The sequence below is a fragment of the Cucurbita moschata genome, unplaced genomic scaffold, assembly GCF_002738365.1.
Source record: "Cucurbita moschata cultivar Rifu unplaced genomic scaffold, Cmos_1.0 Cmo_Scf00013, whole genome shotgun sequence".
Lineage (NCBI taxonomy): Eukaryota > Viridiplantae > Streptophyta > Magnoliopsida > Cucurbitales > Cucurbitaceae > Cucurbita > Cucurbita moschata.
The window spans coordinates 4,006,280-4,024,988 of record NW_019268529.1 but is presented as its reverse complement, the minus strand read 5'-3'; the positions used below and the strand labels follow the sequence as shown (position 1 = coordinate 4,024,988).

At 40.2% G+C, this 18,709-nt stretch overlaps 3 protein-coding genes across 4 annotated transcripts; all 3 read right to left on the bottom strand.

Annotated features, from left to right (window-relative positions):
• Positions 1–7: 7 nt before the first annotated feature.
• Positions 8–1,830, bottom strand: LOC111451487. The gene is made up of 2 exons (XM_023091933.1): positions 1,401–1,830; positions 8–626 (listed from the first exon to the last, which is right to left on the bottom strand). Exons 1-2 carry the CDS (start codon positions 1,797–1,799, stop codon positions 117–119), a joined length of 909 nt encoding a protein of 302 aa, XP_022947701.1. The 5' UTR covers positions 1,800–1,830; the 3' UTR covers positions 8–116.
• Positions 1,831–6,059: 4,229 nt separating this feature from the next.
• LOC111451485 (probable serine/threonine-protein kinase At4g35230) lies at positions 6,060–10,863 on the bottom strand. Of its 2 annotated transcripts, none has more exons than XM_023091931.1 (9): positions 10,394–10,863; positions 10,152–10,287; positions 8,538–8,671; positions 8,410–8,461; positions 8,146–8,231; positions 7,254–7,442; positions 6,900–7,100; positions 6,687–6,800; positions 6,060–6,576 (listed from the first exon to the last, which is right to left on the bottom strand). In XM_023091931.1, exons 1-9 carry the CDS (start codon positions 10,724–10,726, stop codon positions 6,340–6,342), a joined length of 1,482 nt encoding a protein of 493 aa, XP_022947699.1. In that variant the 5' UTR covers positions 10,727–10,863; the 3' UTR covers positions 6,060–6,339. The 2 variants fall into 2 exon arrangements, with proteins under 2 accessions (XP_022947699.1, XP_022947698.1); XM_023091930.1 differs by having other exon boundaries at positions 8,356–8,461; positions 10,394–10,862.
• A 2,119-nt stretch (positions 10,864–12,982) lies between these two features.
• Positions 12,983–17,381, bottom strand: LOC111451484 (nitrate regulatory gene2 protein-like). The gene is made up of 4 exons (XM_023091929.1): positions 15,664–17,381; positions 15,395–15,561; positions 14,193–14,416; positions 12,983–14,107 (listed from the first exon to the last, which is right to left on the bottom strand). The coding sequence occupies exons 1-4, from the start codon at positions 16,943–16,945 to the stop codon at positions 13,405–13,407; spliced, it is 2,376 nt and encodes a 791-aa protein (XP_022947697.1). The 5' UTR covers positions 16,946–17,381; the 3' UTR covers positions 12,983–13,404.
• Positions 17,382–18,709: the final 1,328 nt, after the last annotated feature.

The following is an 18,709-nucleotide window of genomic DNA, read 5'->3' as shown; positions in this document are numbered from 1 at the left end:
CCATTCCTTTTGGAAGACAAACATATTAACATATTTGCCATTGTATTCATCTACAAACCTTCCATATATGGCTTCAAAAATACACACATCAATGGAATACATCAACCAACTTCCTTCTAGTTATTGATAATATTCAAAAGTAAAACCCTATTTCTTATCAATCTCCTAAACAAACCCTCCAACCCTCCTTCCAAATCTTGAACACATGCCTCCAACTTCCCTAGCTGATCCCCCATACTCTCGATGCCATCGCGCACGGCCACGACGTTATCAAACGGTAATCTACTCGCCACCATGTCAACCGCTGCATCCACGGTCGCGAACTCGTTCTCTTCTCCTTCTTTAACCCCTTCTCTCAACGGCCCTTTTTTCGAACGCATCAATTTTGAAACGAGCGCCCAACCGTTACCCTTCGCCTTCCCTTTCTTCCCCAAAACATAGCACATGAGGGCTTCAACAACGTTCACACTTGTAGCTTCTACGTCGAATAATAGAGCGATTAAGGCCATCGTTTCAGTGTCTTTAACGGCAACTGAGCTTGGTTTCGTTCCGTATGTCTTGATGCTAGCTAAAGACTTTTGAATTGCTCTGATCACTACTTTTCTTGAGACCAAATATTTCTCCACCTGTGAATCAAAAGATTTGAATAAAAATCACTAATTTAGAAAATGATTATGGATTTATAAGTAAATAATACAATTCCATCCGTACGAGATTTTTTGGGGAAACAAAAAACAAAGCCACGAGAGCTTATACTCAAAATTGACAATATCATACCATTGTGGAGAGTCCTGATTACGGACATGTTTTCAATAATTTTTCACTTTTTTAAGGAAAAGTTTGAATCTTTAAATTTTTTTAGACGAACACGACTTTCTATAATGGTAGGTCAACAATGGTAGGATATTACGACTTTCTACAATGGTATGATAATTACGACTTTCTACAATGGTATGATAATTACGACTTTCCACAATGGTATGATAATTACGACTTTCCACAATGGTATGATAATTTTTCACTTTTTTCATCTTTTTAAAAAAAAGTTTGAATCTTTAAATCGGTGAGACGAACACGACTCTTTACAATGGTATGATATTGTCCACTTTGAGCATGAGCTGTCGTGACTTTGTTTTGAGCTTCCCCGAAAGGCTTCAGACCAATGAAAAGAATATTCTTTATTTATAAACCCATAATCATTCTCATTCTCTAAATTAGCCGACGTGACAAAATTTATCGGTAGAAAATGTTGGATTATTGGGAGGGAGTCGGATGTAGCTAATTAAAAGAATGATCATGGATTTATAAGTAGAAAGCCATCCGAACTCATACTCAAAGTGGACAATATCATGATTGTGGACGTTAGTGATTTCTAACCGAAAATAGATAGCAAAACAAACCTGTTTGGCAACGCCATTCCCACAGCACCCAGAAAAGGAAGATCTTCTCCTAACCAAGGACTGCAGCTCCCTAACGCACTCTTTAGTATGAATAACGCCATCCTTAGCAGCGCTACACAAATCAAGCAGCCTTAGCGAGCCATCAAAGATCTCATCGACCCATTTCTCCCGGCGCTGTGCTGCAAAGGCCTCCATGGTTCGGCGTAGCAGCAGCAGCTTGTTGACGCACTCTTGCAAGTCTTGCAGCCCGGCGAGCTTCTTGACCATGGCTGGCGCTGTCCATGGGGCGGAGTCTAGCGCCTTCAGCCGACAGAGGTGCTCGTCGCACTCTGTGACAAGTGGGTGCGGCCGTGTCGGAAGGCTGTTGGAACGGGCGTGACAGTTGGAGGAGCCTCCCATTTGAACAAGAAAAAGAGAGGTTTTGGGAAAAAATTTGAATCTTTTTTCTTTTTTTCGTTGGTGTGTGTGGAGGGGTTTTTATTTAGGAGACAAACGGAATCTCATCCATTTGAATATATATATATATTTCTTCGGGTTAGGGTAGATTATACCATAGTCGTGCACATGAGTTGAGTTGGAAAAATATTTTGGACCAATCCGAGCGGTGGTAACCCTGGGCACCCTGAAAAAAGAATTCCCAACTCGATGTAACCCTCTATTCTCGAGTTAGATTGAATTGGATTGTCAGATTTTTTTTATCATTATTTAAATTATTTTTGAATATTCACGAGTTACCTTGGCTAATATTTGTTACTATCAAATATTTTTAATCTCCATAATAATTTTAAAATTAGAGTAAGGTTGGGTTGGGTTGAAATCTTATTTTCGGTTTGGTTTGGTTGACCTAATTAACAAAATGCCAACCAGTGAATGGGTCCGAAGCTTCAATTTTTCGAAAATTCAACCTAACTCGAACTAGAAAAAATCTAACTCAATCCAACTTTTATGGTTTGGGTCCCATAGTTAGTGATCCCGTAACTCAACCCAGCAAATTAGTGATGGTAGTTATAACAACTATATTGCTTAGTAATATAATTGGAGATCATTTGTTGGAAGCTAAACTCAACATTGGATTACCTCGATATTTTTGATACGACACTGTTACTTGTTTGCTTTGTTCTTATTCACGTGCTTTCTAGGAAAAATTTCAGACGATCGGTTAAAATAGAATTACTCCAAGTAAAATACGGTTAATTTTGGAGTTCATAGAGCCACTGAACAAAAAGATGCACTTTGTTAGTATAAATAGTCTCTTCAAAATCACTCTCATTCAGACGTAGTCTCTGTTTATTAATGTATTTTTTCGTACTGATAGACATCTGATCTGTGACTTTTCGAACTTTGTTTTATTAAGATTAGGTTGAGAAAAATCGAAACTTTCACACGTTTTTGTATAATTTAATATTAATTACGAAATGGGTTAGTAAGGAGACAACTAGAATCTGATCAATTTGTAAAAAAGTAATGAAAAAGAAGAACATGAATTAATGAGGCTTAAACGTGATTAAGATTGAGATTTGGATCCAAGGACACAAATTTCAGCAATGTTCATGGAGTGTCTCCTGCCCACCCACGTCTCCAACTAATAACCCTAACCTTAATTTAGTATTAAAACCCTTTCTTAAAGACATCAATATCGATGTTTGGTGTTTCCATTTTGTCTTGTTCTTATCAAATCCAAGTCTGAGATTTTGAGCAGCTGAAGCTGAGCTGTGAGTGTACAGACAAGATTGTTGCTTTCCACAACCACACGTGTGTTGCAACATCATATGTCAACGGGTCATTGTTTTTGTTTTTGTGTAAACACTTTCTCTCTCTCGAGATTAATGACTCGAACCATTCGTGAAACGAACTTATATCATCAACTAAAAACGTTAGGTGTTCGAATTTTTACACTCACGTGTTATTTAACCGTTGACTTCTTTCAACTATCGTAAGTATAACCTAATTCGATTGAGGGTTCGTATCTCTGCTTCAATTCACGTTAAAACCTTTTGTAATATTTGTAACAGCTCAAATTTACCGTTGGTATATATTGTCCTTTTTGGGTTTTCCCTTTCGGGCGCACACCCATACAAAGAATGTTTTGTTCCCTTCTCCAACCGATATGGGATCTTACAATTCATCCCCTTTGGGGCCGGCGTCCTCACTGGAACACCACTCAATGTCTGGCTCTAATACCATTTGTAACCCGAGCCAACCACTAACAGTTATTGTCCGCTTTGACCCATTACGTATCACCGTCAGCTTCACGATTTTAAAATATGTCTACTAGGGAAGAGTTTTCACACTCATACAAGGAATGTTTCGTTCCCTTCTCCAACCAATATGGGATCTCGCAGAACTAGTAGAGTGATTCGACATGGTGCTCATTAAACCTCCGTAATATCAACAACTTAACAAGTCAAGTCTTATATAGGTCATATAGAACACCTACACATATAAAAAAAGACTATAAACTTTCAAACTATATGAGAAATTACCATAAAACCAACTTTTACGTATCAACTACCATGCCAAATACAAAAAAACCATATATGGGAAAGCCAACAGAAAGATTCAATTCTGACTTCGTAAAGCCGGCCGACAGCCGCTCAACTGTTCGAGTGTTTTTCTTTCTCCTATTATTAAAGTGGGGTGGTTGGTTCCGATTCAACAAGGGTAGAATATCTGGTCGAAGGTCTAGTACACAGTTAGGTAGCATGCATTTTTGTTTAGGCTTCCGAACAAGAACGAGAAATAGACGAGACTAACCAGAATCAAAAAGGGTTAATAATTAATTGAATAATCTTGTATTTGTTTATTGTGTTTGTAATTAATTAATAGATAAGTTTTATGGTTATGATATGTGTGTCCAGCCAACCAGGGTGCATACAACTCAGCAAAGCAAAGCTTGTTATCTTAAAAAACAACAAATTTGATAACATTAATGTATACAGCTATGTCGTGGTGTTCTGTTGGGTCAATCCCATGTTGTATATTAAATACACGAGCGATGATGATGAGAGGTAACGATCTTGAGGCCTCAGACCAAGATACAAACAAATCCCATAATAAATTATAGTAAATTATGTCATTAAAAATGTGTTATTTGTGGTGTAAGTGATGAACTTATGTGCATTAATTAAGGCATGTGGATCTATGAGTGCCATTCACACTAGACCAAGCATGTGATTAGAGTACAACATGGAGTGACCTTAGTACTAAGTTAAGAGGTTGTTAATTTTCTATTAAGAATAACCCTTGGTTCGATTGTTTGGTCACTGATCTTAAGAAATGTTTAAATGAAGCATCGAGCGATTAAATTAATAAGAAATGACTGTTCGACAATGTACTTTCATAACTGTTGCGTACACGATTGAAAATGTCCACCCTTATGTCCAACACAAGTGTGTATTATTTGCCCAACGTGTTGGAAGTACTTATTCACCCAATGTATCGGTATGGGGTTGGTATAGGTGTAGAGATGTCCACGAGGCAGGGTGGGAATGGGTGAGCCTTTCTCATTCTCGCCACCTATTTCATTCTCCGTCCCCACGAAATTCCCCATATTTTTTTTATAATGGACTGGCGATTGGTTGCATCGAGTTGATCCAATTTTTTTTTTTGTTCCCTCAACTAAAAAATCGAACCAAACTAAACCAATTCAATTTTTTTTTTTTTAAAATCCAACTCAACGACTGTAGTTCAGATTAGGTTGGTTAGGTTGATCACGTTTTCGGATTCAAAATAGATAGCCACTATTACTACAAGAACCTATTTGATCTAAAGAATTGGACACCATTTTAATGTGGTGTGGATCAATGTGGTCGAGATTGAAGATGCAAGTTCTATCGACTGTACCATCATCCAACCTAATTAATATGATCTTTTATTTTGTAGTAGTCTATTATCCGTTTTGTCCCGTTATATATCGATGTTAGTCTCACGATTTTAAAATGTGTTTACTAGATTTCCACTCTTACAAGGAATGTTTCGTTTCCCTCTCCAACCAATATGGGATCCCAAAATCCACCTCCCTTGTGGGCCAACGTCCTCACTAGCACACCGCCCGGTGTCTAGCTCTAATACCATTTGTAACAACCTGAGCCCACCGTTAGCAGATATTATTCGTTTTGGCTCGTTACGTATAGTCGTTAGCCTCACAGTTTTAAAACACGTCTACTGGGAAAGGTCTTTACATCCTTACAAGGAATGTTTCATTCTCCTCTCCAACCAATATGGGATCCCAAAATCCACCTCCCTTGGGGGCCAGCATCCTCACTAGCACACCACCTGATGCCGGGCTCTAGTACCATTTGTAACAACCTGAGCCCACTGTTAACAGATATTATCCGTTTTGGCTCATTACGTATAGTCGTTAGCTTCACGATTCTAAAACACATCTACTAGGGAAAGGTTTTTACATCCTTATAAAGAATATTTTGTTCCCCTCTCCAATCAATATAGGATCTCAAAATTCACCTCCATTAGGGGGCCAACGTCCTCACTAGCACACCGCTTGGTGTCTGGCTCAAGTATCATTTGTAACAACCTGAGCTCACCGTTAGCAAATATTATCCGTTTTGGCTCATTACGTATAGTCGTCAACCTCACAGTTTTAAAACGTGTCTACAAGAAAGAGGTTTCCACACCCTTACAAAAAATGCTTTGTTCGTGTAACGGAAATGTTTGAATATTATTCCTTTGATTGAGATCAGAAAGTTTGGGACTTATCTACACTGATATGTTTCAAAAGAGGGTCTAGCAGACTAACTAGAAGGTCATATTCATAGAGATGCCTTAAATTGGTTGAATTTACAAGCCCCCTTCAATTCACATGAACAATCAAGCTATAAGTAAGTAGCAGCCTCAGCAACACTATACAAATTGTGGTAGCCTCAGCAACAAACAACAGCAATATGCTCGTCGCGTTCGTAATCGTTGATCACCGACCACCTCATTGGCTCCTCTCTTCCAACGTAGCTGCTTCGTTCAACATGTCGACAGCGTCCTCCTGCATATCCAGCTTTGCAAGAGCAACTGATTGCATGTAGAACGCTGTTGGCCAATCTGGGTGTACGCATTGTGCTTGCATCGCATCACGAAGTGCAGCATCGGGTTGATCGCATAACAAATAGCATAGGCTTCGTCGGGCAAACACGGTTGGGGAGACCATAGTTCCTACATTTATGAACTGCAAGAACAGAACGTTAAAGCCACAAAACTCATGTCACCACGAGTTGTTCGGGTCTAAGTGCAAGATTATCGTCGTGCAAAAGAAAGCTCGAAAAAGCTGCAAACTACCTGTGAATAACAATCAATGGCACCTTTAAAGTTCTTGTCCCGGAAGGCGAAATCGCCGCGCTTTCTTGCCTCTAGCATATCTCTGATCTGTTGTGTCCATTCTTGAAAAGATAGCTGAAACAATTGAATGATATGGAACTTATAAAACCTTCCTGCTCGTTCGACCAAGTCGTTTTTATCTTATAAAGGAAAGTCGAATAAATCGATGTAAACCTCATTAGTTCCTTCGTCGTCTCTGTAGTGCGTCATTACCAAGATTCGATGAATTGCTGTGAGATCCATCCTCGAACAGGCCTCGCCCATCGGCGATAAAGGTCGTTGTGGGGTTATTGGGGCCACTGGAGCCGCTGGGGTCGTTGGGGCCATCGGGGCATCCTCGTACTTCTTTATTCCAAGCATGACATAAGAGGGAACCTACAAACGTGCACGTAGATTGAGCCTACTACATTTGGAATCAAGGTAACTCGTGGGAATCGAGTCCTAGTTAGCTGGACCATGACTCGAACCTATTTTCTCTAAGGTTTTAAAACGCGAGAACACTCAAAGGGAGCAAGTAGAGCTACTTACATCTGGTTTTGTTTGCAAGGGAGCGAGAGTCGAAACAAGATCCTCTGTGTTCGGCCTGTCTCTTGGTTCGTATTGTAAACATTGAGAAGCGAGATTAACGACCACGGTTGCGTCCTCTGTAGAAAATTTTCCTTCCAAATGCGAATCCATTAAGAGAATGATGTTCTTTCCTTGGATCATATCGAGAGCCTGCATTCGCAAACGAACGTATCAAATGAACAACAGTTTAATTTTTCTGACATTAAGGCTTTTACATGGCCTTGGAACATGTTAACGTTGACAAGATTCCTAGATATCTAGCGGCACGGTCATGTTTATCCAAAACGTGTTGCCCATGGCCGCTTACCCATTCTAAATCTTTTACCTTGCTTTCATTCTAGCATGTTGGCGTTAAACTCCTAGCCACTTTTGATGTCTACTCCTGTTCAAGGCAATTTGTCTCGTAACGTACCATAGAGAGATATGACTAGTTGACATATCTTCCTACTCGGGTTTTCTCTAACCAACTCCATTTCTAAAACCGTTTCCCAAAAACGGTGATAGAGGCTATGAATAGGACATTTGTGCCATCGGGAATCCATATTTGAATTGGCTGACTTACTTAAGAGTGAGAGTTAGTGTCACACAATCATTCTCTGAGTCCTAAGGAAGTACGATTACGACTATTGGTCAAGGCAATAGTAACCTCCCTTTCACATCAACAAAGGTTCGGATCATAATACTCGTAAAATAAACAGTTGCATCGTGTAGTGAAGGAATGAATTCATAATCTAAGAGACGAGACGAGAGTCACAACTCTCTCTCTCTCTCTCCTCGTAATAACATCATCAAACGTTCGCTTTCTAACACGAGAACGATTCAAGCATACAATGTTATAAAATTAGGTACTTACATGACTTGGAGGGATATGCTTGCCACTTAGAAGATCCAAAAGAACAGTACCAAAGCTATAAATAACACTTTCAGGGGTTACCCTTCCTACAATAGATGAATCAAAGTGAAGAACAACACTTCAAACATGGAAATGAAGAACTTTATTGTTGACACACACACAAAAAGAGCTAGATTTCCAACATCAACCAAAAGATGAACATCAAAGTACCATTTTTCAAGTACTCGGGTGGCGTGTAGGCCAGATTTGTACTGTAACTCTTACCGTCCCTGCTGTTTTTCATCAATCCAAAACACGAAAGACGTGGATCGCCGCCCTATAAGAGCGTAACGAGATGAAGATAAACTTTATATCAAAAACTAGAAATAGATACCAATTAGTGAAGACGATACCTCGTCGAAAAGAACTCTATACGCATTCAAGTCGTGGTATAACGCTCGGCCTTTCGTGGTACAATATTCCAAGGCTTCAGCAATGTAGAAAGCAACTCTTAACCGCATGGCCCACTCAATGGTTTGATTCTCCCCTGTGGGAAAGAGTTAAGAAAATAGCAAGCTCATTCAATCCTACATAGTCGCATGCACAATTCAACCATAAGCAACAACTGCAACTTAAACCATGATCTCATTGACTCAGAATGTGTGAGATCCAACATCGGTTGGAGAGGAGAATGAAGCATTCTTTATTAAAGGTGTGAAATTTTCTTCATAGTAGACCGTTTTAAAAACCTTGAAGGGAAGCTCGAAAGGGAAAGCCCAAAGGGTGTGAAAATATCTATTAGCGGTGGGTTTGGGCAGTTACAAATGGTATCAAAGTTAGACACCAAGCGGTGTGCCAAGGAGGACATTGGGCCGCGACGAGGTGGATTTGTGAGATCCCACATTGATTGGAGAGAGTAACAAGTGCCAGCAAGGATGCTGGGCTCCGAAGGAGGTGGATTATGAGATTTTACATCCGTTGGAGAGAGAAACAAAGCATTGTTTATAAGGGTGTGGAAACTTCCTCCTAGCAGACGTGTTCTAAAAATCTTGAGGGAAAACCCAAAGAAGACTATATCTGCTAGCGGTGGGTTTGGGCAGTTACAAATGGTATCAAAGCCAGACACCGGGCGGTGTGCCAGCGAGGGCACTGAGCCCAAAAGGGAGGTGGATAATGGGTGGTGTGCCAATGAGGACGCTGGGCCCCAAAGAGGGGTGGATTTGTGTGAACCCACATCGATTGGAGAGGGGAGCGAGTGTCAGCAAGGACGCTGGGCCCTAAAGGGGAGTGGATTGTGAGATCCCACATCGATTGGAGAGGGGAACGAGTGCCAGCGAAGACGCTGGGCCCTAAAGGGGGGTGGACTATGAGATCTCACATCAATTGAAGAGAGCAACGAATGCCAGCGAGGATGTTGAGCCCTAAAAGGAGGTGGATTTTGAGATCCCACATCGATTAGAGAGGAGAACGAGTGCTAGTGAGGACGTTGGGCCCCAAAGGAGGTAGATTGTGAGATCCCACATCGGTTGGAAAGAGAACAAAGCATCCTTCATAAGAGTATAGAAACCTCTCACTAGCATACTCATTTCAAAAACCTTGAGGGTAAACCCAAAGAAGACAATATCTACGGGTGGTGGAAATCAAAATGTGATAGCCTTATGAATGTGATAGCCTTATGAGGTCAATGCAGATACTCGTAGAACAACGAACTTCCCTATATCTCTACAACGATACGATATACTCCACTTCAGACCTAAACCAACTAAACGTTGCTCTCGGTTTCACCTCGCGCCTACAAAACCATTACCACTTCTAGCCAACACAAGGATCATATCCAAATCCCCAACAGTTCCATTCATCTAGAGCTACCAACATGTTCCCTCCCATGTCCCCCAGAAACGAACACAACCAGGAGACAGAGTATACAAGAACTACAGGGGAGGTATCAGCTCCAACACAACTACATACTAAACATGAGCTTCAACACTTCACAGCAAACCAAATAAAGCAAGAAAAACATAACATACAGTGGAATAAATGCTTAGCAAGAGTATCATTGGGCATGTACTCAGCAACAAGCAGCCTCTCATCACCATCGCAGCAGTACCCTATCAAGTTAGCAAACCTTGGATGCCGTAGCTTCCCAACTCCCGAAGCCTCTTCCTAAAAATTCCCAAAAATTCCACATACCCATTTCACAAAATCAGCAAAAACACAAACAAAACACCAAAACACACCCAAATTCTTGACAGAAGTACCAAAAAAGTACCACAAATTGCTTGGCATCCGGCCAAGCCACCTTCGTAAACTTCTTCACAGCGATCCACTTCTGGTTCTGTAAGCGGCCCTTATACACAATGTTCGGAGCCTTCTCGCCGCTCTCAGAGACTATGAAGTTCGGGCTGAAATTGTCGGTAGCCGCCGTAAGGTCCGATAAGGAGAATTCCGAGAAAGTGGAAACCGTGTCCATGGGCGCCGTCGGTTCGGGTACAACAGCAGGTGGCGGCGGCGGCTCCACCGCGACATTCGGCGGCACAGTCTGCAAGGTTTGAAGCTTCTCCGGGTGGGTTTCTGTGAGAAAGGTGGATTCACAGCACCCCATAACAAATTTTGCTCAGAACCCTTTTGAAAACTCTGTTCGAGGAGGAGGAAAAGTGAAACAGAGAGGGAATTGGAGAATGGAAAAAAAGGGGAAAGAGAAGAATATTAGATAGCTGGGGAATCAACTTTTTAAGCTCTGAAAAGAAAAAAGAAATACAATCTGTGTAATAAATAGAAGATTAGTTCTTACGGTTCATTCAATCGAAGAAACTGTTCATAAATATCAGCTGGATTCGATTTGCTTAATTCATTGGTCAATCCCAAAGTGACAGTTTCCTTTTTAGAATTTTTAAATCCACAATCCAATGCATTATCTACCAGAATGGCTACTTGCAAATCCCCAAGAACATATAAAAATCATCATATTTTTATAAGTTTAATACTAAAATTACGCCTGCAGTGTCTGAGTAAAAGAGAAGTACATGAATTAATCGATGCCATATTTAATCGATGCCATATTTAACTGAGAGCGATTACGAGAATAGGATGGTAAGAAATGCATAAATGAAATGAAATGAAAATTACTGCTTATACTAATCAGATGCATCTTCGATACTACCTATAGGAAACACCCTCTGTAAGAGTGTAGAAACTTTTCCCTAAAGAATTGAGAGGAAGTCCGAAAGGGAAAGTACAAAGATGACAATATCTGCTAGCGATGGACCTAAATCGTTACAAATGGTATCAGAGCCAGACATGGAGCGATATGCTAGCAAGGAGGCTGTTCCTCGAAGGGGGATGGACACAAGGCGGTGTGCCAATAAGGACGCTGAGCTCCGAAGGGGGTGGATTTGGTGGTGGGGTTCCACATCGATTGGAAAAAGGAACGAGTGTTAGCGAGGACGCTGGGGCCTTAAAGAGGGTGGATTGTGATGTCCCACATTGGTTGGGGAGAACAACGAAACACTTCTTTTAAAGTGTTGAGGGGAAGGTCGAAAGGAAAAGTCCAAAGAGTACACTATCTGCTAGTAGTGGACCTGATTTGTAAGATACATCTGAGCTAGGACGAGACGAACGAGACGTGTTGGACTAATTTTAATAAAAATACTGTTGATTAGATAGGAGGAAAAGCCTCAAAGCTTAAGAAATGTTCACACTTAAATGATATGGAATAATAAATAAAAATTGGAAATTATAAAAATAATAAATAAAATAAAATAAAAAGCATCTTTAGCTTATTCAAACTTAGAGAATTAGATTCACAGCCAATTTAAATTAAGAATCAAATTTAGAAATATTTTATAAAATAATTATATCTTATTTATTTTGGATGTTTATTATATAATTTTAATTTTAAATTTATAATTGTTTTTGGTGTTATTTAATTTATGAAGATCAAATTCTTTTATTTATTTAATAGACATTTTTTATTTTATTTTGAAACACCATCATTTCATAATTGATTTTAAAATGTGATTATAATGATTGTTTTCAAATTCTACCTAATATTTATATTATTTTATAGTATAATATTTTTATTTTTAAAATATTACAAGACATTAATTTTCAAAGTAATTGATTATTTTGTTACTAATATTTTTTTTTTGTATTATATTTAAAAGTATTGAGGTAAAAGACACTTGGAACTTTTTTTTTATTCTTCGTCATCTATTAATCACTTTTATATTAAATAATTAAAAATGTTAGAGCGGGAGTAGACCTCTTTTAAGTTAAATTAATTTTAAAAATATATTATTTATTCTCAATAATACATCGTCACGCTCGGACAAAAGTAGCTTTAACCCTTGAACGGAACTGAATTTTTTGTTTTTAAAAAAATTAGACTCGACCCAAACCGAAAAAATTCAAACCCAACAAAACCCTTTTGATTTGGACTGAGTAGTCTCGGTTGTTCGAGCCATATGAACGCACTAGTCGAGACTGAAAAAAAATAATAATTCATTTTTGTTTTAGCAAAATGCTCGTGATTGCTGATTGAGATATTAAACGTTTTAAATTCTTTTTTTTTTTAATAAAAAAAAATTGAGAATCCAAAATTAGAGGAATTAAGATTATTATTTTAATATTCAAACACGAGGGGAATATGAGTGTAGTCATATAAGACAAAACCATCACATTATGAATCAAAATCAATTTTTAAATCATTATTATGATTTTAAAAAAGTCGAAAATAGTCGGACCTAACCGATTTCAAAATATTACATTTTTACCCCTGAACGAATACTTATATTTCGAGATTTTACATTGTTCTTCGTCTTCCGAAAACATTTTCATTTCATTTCATCTAAATTTTGTGTACAAGAACAAGTAATCCATAAACAATATGAACAAGGTGTAATAATTCAATCCTGGCTCTGTAATGAGCTCGGATTTCGCTCATATCCTTCATTGTTTATCGTCCGCAAGAACTTGTTCGATCCACAAATTGCAGCACAGCAGATCAGCCCGGTCTCGACCGGTAGCCGTGGCTTTCTTAATCCCCATACCGAGAAACTGAATGTTTATGTTTGGTAAAGTTTGATCAGCAGACGTCTCGAGTTGAGCTTCTATGCGTTATGAGTTGAAGAGGGAGAGTTCGCTTCAGAATGTAACCGCAACTGCCATTATATTGGTCCCGAGTAATATGGTCAGGTTCGAGTCGGTATGAACTAGGGGAAGGGATTATCGACCAACTCTTCAACCGTGTCGATTTGAATTGCAAGAACGGATCAACCTCCTTCATGATCTTGTCTTGGCACTTTCTTCGGCGCTTCGTATCAAAAGCTCCTCATACGCTCTCATCGAGTCGGATGCAAACCTCTCAAGGGCCTCGAAAATGGATTGCAGACCTGCCTGCAGGTTGCCATTGCCAGTGCCATCGCCTTGCACGTTCCCAGTTACCCGAACCAGTTTCTTGTCTAAAGCCTGTATCTCTTTCTGCAACTTTTGATCGTCCCGGTCGATCTTCTTCACTTTCTTTTCGAGATCCTTGTTCGTTATCATCGTTTGACGCAGTTCTTGCTTATCATGATCCCATATTTGAAGCACGCTCTTAGCGAACACGTGCATCGAATCAACGACCTCTTTCTCGGAGAATCGGTCAAGACCTTGTGACCACTGGTTGCAGATAACAAAGATGGGTGGTGCACCAATCCGGCTAGGTGAGAAAGGAACAATCCCATCAGCTGTTTCTTCAGGCTCATACAGGAGACATTTAAGAAGCCAATTATTCAACGATCTCACGAAATTTTTCTGGGCGCTTATCCAACCCGAGAATCTTGCCGTCCAGCTAATAAGCTCGTGATCGAGCTGCAATGTCACTCGAAGATCGAGATCGCTAGGCTTCCCACCAGACCGAATATGGCCTAAACCACGGGATTCTTTAACCGCTTGAAACTGAGCGTGATGGCATTCCAGCATACCTTTCCACATCCTTGTTAACCTGAAATCGATATACATTCCACGTTTAACGGCCAAGAAGACAATGTCGAGCGAACGAAACAGGCAGGAACAAACGAAACACATACCCTTGAATCAGTTCATTCACTTGAGGCCAGAGTTCTTCATCTCTGATCTTACTTATCGTCTCAGAAATCTTGTCAACGACCTGAATTGCAACGTTTAAGCTCGTCGACAAGGTCTTTATGGATGTTTGAGTGGCCTCCACTTTCGTGGCTTCGGCACCTCTCTCGTGTAAACGTTTGAGCTGACGACGCTTCTGCTCGTGGGTCAAACGCATCTTTTCCTCCCTCTAGAGAAATGTATAAACATAATTTCTTCAGTTACAATGGTAAGAGAACGACAGACCTTGCAAAACTATCGGTGCCCGAAGCCTAACATGAACTCCGGCCACACTAATGAACGAATTCTAGATACGACATACGAACTGTAAAACTACACGTAAATGGAAGCATGTCTTTGTAGGACGAAGATAAATTGATAAAGAAAAATGATATATGCAGGTGGAAGTGGCAATAGGACATCAGTAAGCTTCCATAAAGAACACACTAAACTACATCAATGAGATCACAGAGAAATCGACATGAGTTGAATGTTTCACACCCCTAAACAATAAAAGACGGATTCGAGCAGAAAATTCAAACCGAAAACGTTCAGAGTACAGAAATTAACTCCTGCATTCAAACATTGAATAAAGATACTGTAACAGTCCAAGCCCACCGTTAGCAAATATTGTCCACTTTGGACTTTCCCTTTCATGCTTCCCCTCAAGATTTTTAAAACGCGTATGCTAGGGAGAGGTTTCCACACCCTTATAAAGAAAGTTTCGTTCTCCTCCCCGATCGATGTGGGATCTCACAATCCACCCCCCTTCAGGGCCCAGCGTCCTCACTAGCACTCGTTCACTTCTCCAATCGATGTGGGACCCCCCAATCCACCCTCTTCAAGGTTCAACGTCGTTGTTGGCACAAACGCGTCTGTTAGGGAGAGGTTTCTACACCCTTATAAGGAATGTGGGATCTCACAATCCACCCCCTTCAAGGCCCAGTGTCCTCGTTGGCACTCATTCACTATTCCAACCGATGTGAGCACTCCAATCCACCCCTTCAGGGCCAGTGTTCTTGCTGACACAAACGCGTCTACTAGGGAGAGGTTTTCACACCCTTATAAGGATAGGTTTCGTTCTCGGAGGAAAAATAAACAGATTCTTATTCCTTAAACAACCCAAACTGCAAGAGTATAGCTTAAACCAACAAAGAAACACACATACCTTCACTTCATGATAAAGCTTCTTCTCCCACATATACAACTTCTTCAAGGTAGAAGACAGATTTCCAGATCTCATTCCCATATCTTCTACAAAAACGATTTCAGCAACGCCGGGCTTAGCAGAGGACTTGGCTCTCCTCCGTGACGCAGGCAGTCGAGCCGAGAACGCTGATAATGATAGAGCCCATCAACATCTTAGACAACACAGCCACACCATAAACAACAATAACTTTCAGCTCAAAACAAAGACAAGAACATGTCTGAACTTACCATGCTTACGCTGATGAGGAAGCTCTCCCATCTCCAACATTTTGGCAATTTCATCTCCAAACTCCGAGGCTTTCTTGAACAAAGCTTCAATTTCTCTCACAGCCTCATAAACATCCCTTGAACCAGCTCCGCCGTTGAATGCTGCAGCAACAGCCGCCGGAGCTCCATTCCCGTCGTCCATAACATTCTTATCAACAAGCCTCACGGCATCACCAACTGCAGCGCTTGGCTTTGTCTGATAAGCCAAGGCGGCTAAGTTCTTGTCCACTTCCTTCATTTGGACATTCACCGTCCCATTCGTTTGCTTTCCACCGCCGTCCACGGCCGAATTCTGGCCACCGTGGACCTTCTTCACAACCTCCGGTTGGTAATACCGTACATCTTCCAATTCGGGAATTCCCTCCTCCGCCCTCACTTCCCTCGGATCCCTTCCCGGCGTGTAGGAGCCGTAATAGTTCGCCACCGCTGGAGTCTCAAAGAAGTTAAAAATATCCCAAGCGGAGGTTCTAGGAGGAGAAGGCGGCGGCGGAGGCGGCTTCGATGATGAAGCCGGAGGTAGCATATTCGACATACCCCCATAAGCAGTAGGCGGCGAACCGCCATACCCGCCATACCCACCATACCCACCGCCATAACCACCGCCGTACCCACCGCCATTATTGGGATACCCATTATTCGGATAAGGGTTCGAATAAGAATAAGGATAATAGCCAGAGGAAGAAGAAGATTCACCCATATGATAAACCCTCTCCGAACTAACAGCCTGCTGATGCACCACCGACGGCATCGCTTTGTTCTGCATATAATTCATCTGCACATAACCACCACCACCACCGCCACCGCCACCGCCGGAAACAAACCCACCACGATTCCCATCACGAAAATCAAAACGATCGTCATGGGTCTGATGCAAAGGCGAAGAGTGATCGGAAGAGTGAAGCGAACTGGAATCATCGTCAGAATCAGAGGGCAAATGGAGGTGAGAATCCGAATTAGAATGAGATAAACGATGAAGAGGCGAATTAGAACCCTCAAGATCAGGGTCGCCCTTCCTCTGAGGAGGAAGCTTTAGCTTAGGCGAAGAAAAGGGCTCAGAATAAACAAAACCCGGTTCAATAAAACTGTGTAACGATTTCCCAACCCCTTGAAGAGAGAGAATATACGCGGCGTGAGCCTCAGCGAACGCTTGGCGAAACCGAATCGCTTCGTCGAGAAAATTGCAACGTTCGCGACAGAGCGACACGACAAGGAGATCGTCGAGCTTCGAAGTGGCGCAACCCATCAAAGAAAAACGCTCGAAAACACAAACAGCGAGAGAAACACAGAAAATTCCACAACCCCAAATGGGATATCGTGGTTTTGTTAGCGAAAAAACATGATGGGGTAAGAAATCTGGGGTTCTTAGAGATCTGGAATGAAGAACAGGAAGAACAAGAAGAAGAAGAAGTGGGTGTGCGTGGAGATCCTTATCTGGAAGAGGAAATCGAGGTGAAAATCATGAGGGGAAAGACGAAAGGCGACAAAGGGGGATTTGGGTACAGATTAAAGAGTGGGATTAAGAATGGGATTTGGGTTTGATTTTGGAGAAGAAGGAGATTGTTGGAATTGGACTGAAAATCCCCAAAGTTTCTACGAAATTAAAAATTTGGGAATTGGAATTGGGGTATTTGGTTTGACTGGAAGTTGACCGCTCAGCCGCCACTGGTTCTCTGCAACGGACTTTTTCTTAGTATCCGGTCGTTATACGAATATTATAAAAATAATAATAATAATAAAATATATCTCTCAATATTAATTTCGTTATTTTTTTTCTCCTTCCTGTTTTCCTTGCGTTTCGTTTTCAAATTATTTTCTTTTTCTTTTTTTTCTTTTTTTCACAAAATAATGAAGTTAATATTTTAATAATACACATAAAACGTTAGTTTTTGATGAAATTTCTTAATAAATATCTTTAAATTTTTAAAAGTATTTCAAAAATATCCATTAATAATTTTAATTTTTTAAAATAAGTACCACATTTCAAAACAAAGAAAAAAACATTAGTATCTTTTATGTGATGTCCCACATTGGTTGGGAGGAGAACAAAACACTCTTTACAAGGGTGTAAAAACGTTCCCATAGCATACGTATTTTAAAGCCTTGAGAGAAAGCCCGAAAGGGAAAGCCCAAATAAGAACATATCTGCTAGCCGTGGGTCTAGGTCGTTATATTTTAATTTTTTTTAAATGTCTACGCGTCTATTTTAACAATTTAGCTTTATTTTAATTAAATATATATATATATATATATATATATATATATAATTTGTTGATGCTTATCTTTATTTTCCTACCAAATATTCTAGACAATTCTTTGCCCATTTTGGTATGTTTGGTAGATCCAACTATAAAAGGTAAGCTTTCATCACCATTTTTCAATATTTTATTTATGTAATTACGTTCATTAATGTTGTTAATATTATAATTTATTATAATTAAACTTACTTTTTTAACTTTATAATAATATATTATTCATTCAAAATTTTCATTGGCTGCATAACTTAAACGTCGAACACGAAACCCTAAATTCAACAACCAACCACGAATCTATTATTGTATTGCGTCGATTAGCTGTGAATAACTTTTTTCACGAATCACATAGATTCCAACGTCTAGACGCATGAGGAAAAAAAAAATATGACTTAACCCTAATCGTTGAACAAGTCTCGATCCTTCAAAATAGCTCGAATTTCAATGTGAGATCCCACATCAGTTGGAGAGGGAAACGAACCATTTCTTATAAGGGTGTGGAAACTTCTCTCTAACATACGCGTTTTAAAATCGTGAGGCTGACGACGATACGTAACAAGCTAAAGTAGACAATATCTGTTAGTAGTGGATTTGAGCTATTACAAATGGTATCAGAGAGCCCGACACTAGGTAGTGTGCCAGCGAAGATGTTGAGCCCTCCAAGGAGGTGGATTAAGAGATCCCACATCAGTTGAGGAGTGTGGAAACTTCTCCCTAGCATACGCATTTTAAAACCGTAAGACCAACGATAATACAAA

Coding starts and splice junctions, on each gene's coding strand:
- LOC111451487 (XM_023091933.1), bottom strand. CDS start 1,799: ATGGGAGGCTCCTCCAACTGTCACGCCCGTTCCAACAGCCTTCCGACA. Junction 627..1,400: donor GGAATGGCGTTGCCAAACAG/GTTTGTTTTGCT, acceptor TTTGATTCACAG/GTGGAGAAATATTTGGTCTC.
- LOC111451485 (XM_023091930.1), bottom strand. CDS start 10,726: ATGGGGTGCTGTGAATCCACCTTTCTCACAGAAACCCACCCGGAGAAG. Junction 6,801..6,899: donor ACGACGAAGGAACTAATGAG/GTTTACATCGAT, acceptor CAATTGTTTCAG/CTATCTTTTCAAGAATGGAC. Junction 6,577..6,686: donor CCATTGATTGTTATTCACAG/GTAGTTTGCAGC, acceptor CTGTTCTTGCAG/TTCATAAATGTAGGAACTAT.
- LOC111451484 (XM_023091929.1), bottom strand. CDS start 16,945: ATGGGTTGCGCCACTTCGAAGCTCGACGATCTCCTTGTCGTGTCGCTC. Junction 14,417..15,394: donor AGCTTTATCATGAAGTGAAG/GTATGTGTGTTT, acceptor ACATTTCTCTAG/AGGGAGGAAAAGATGCGTTT. Junction 14,108..14,192: donor GTGAATGAACTGATTCAAGG/GTATGTGTTTCG, acceptor TATCGATTTCAG/GTTAACAAGGATGTGGAAAG.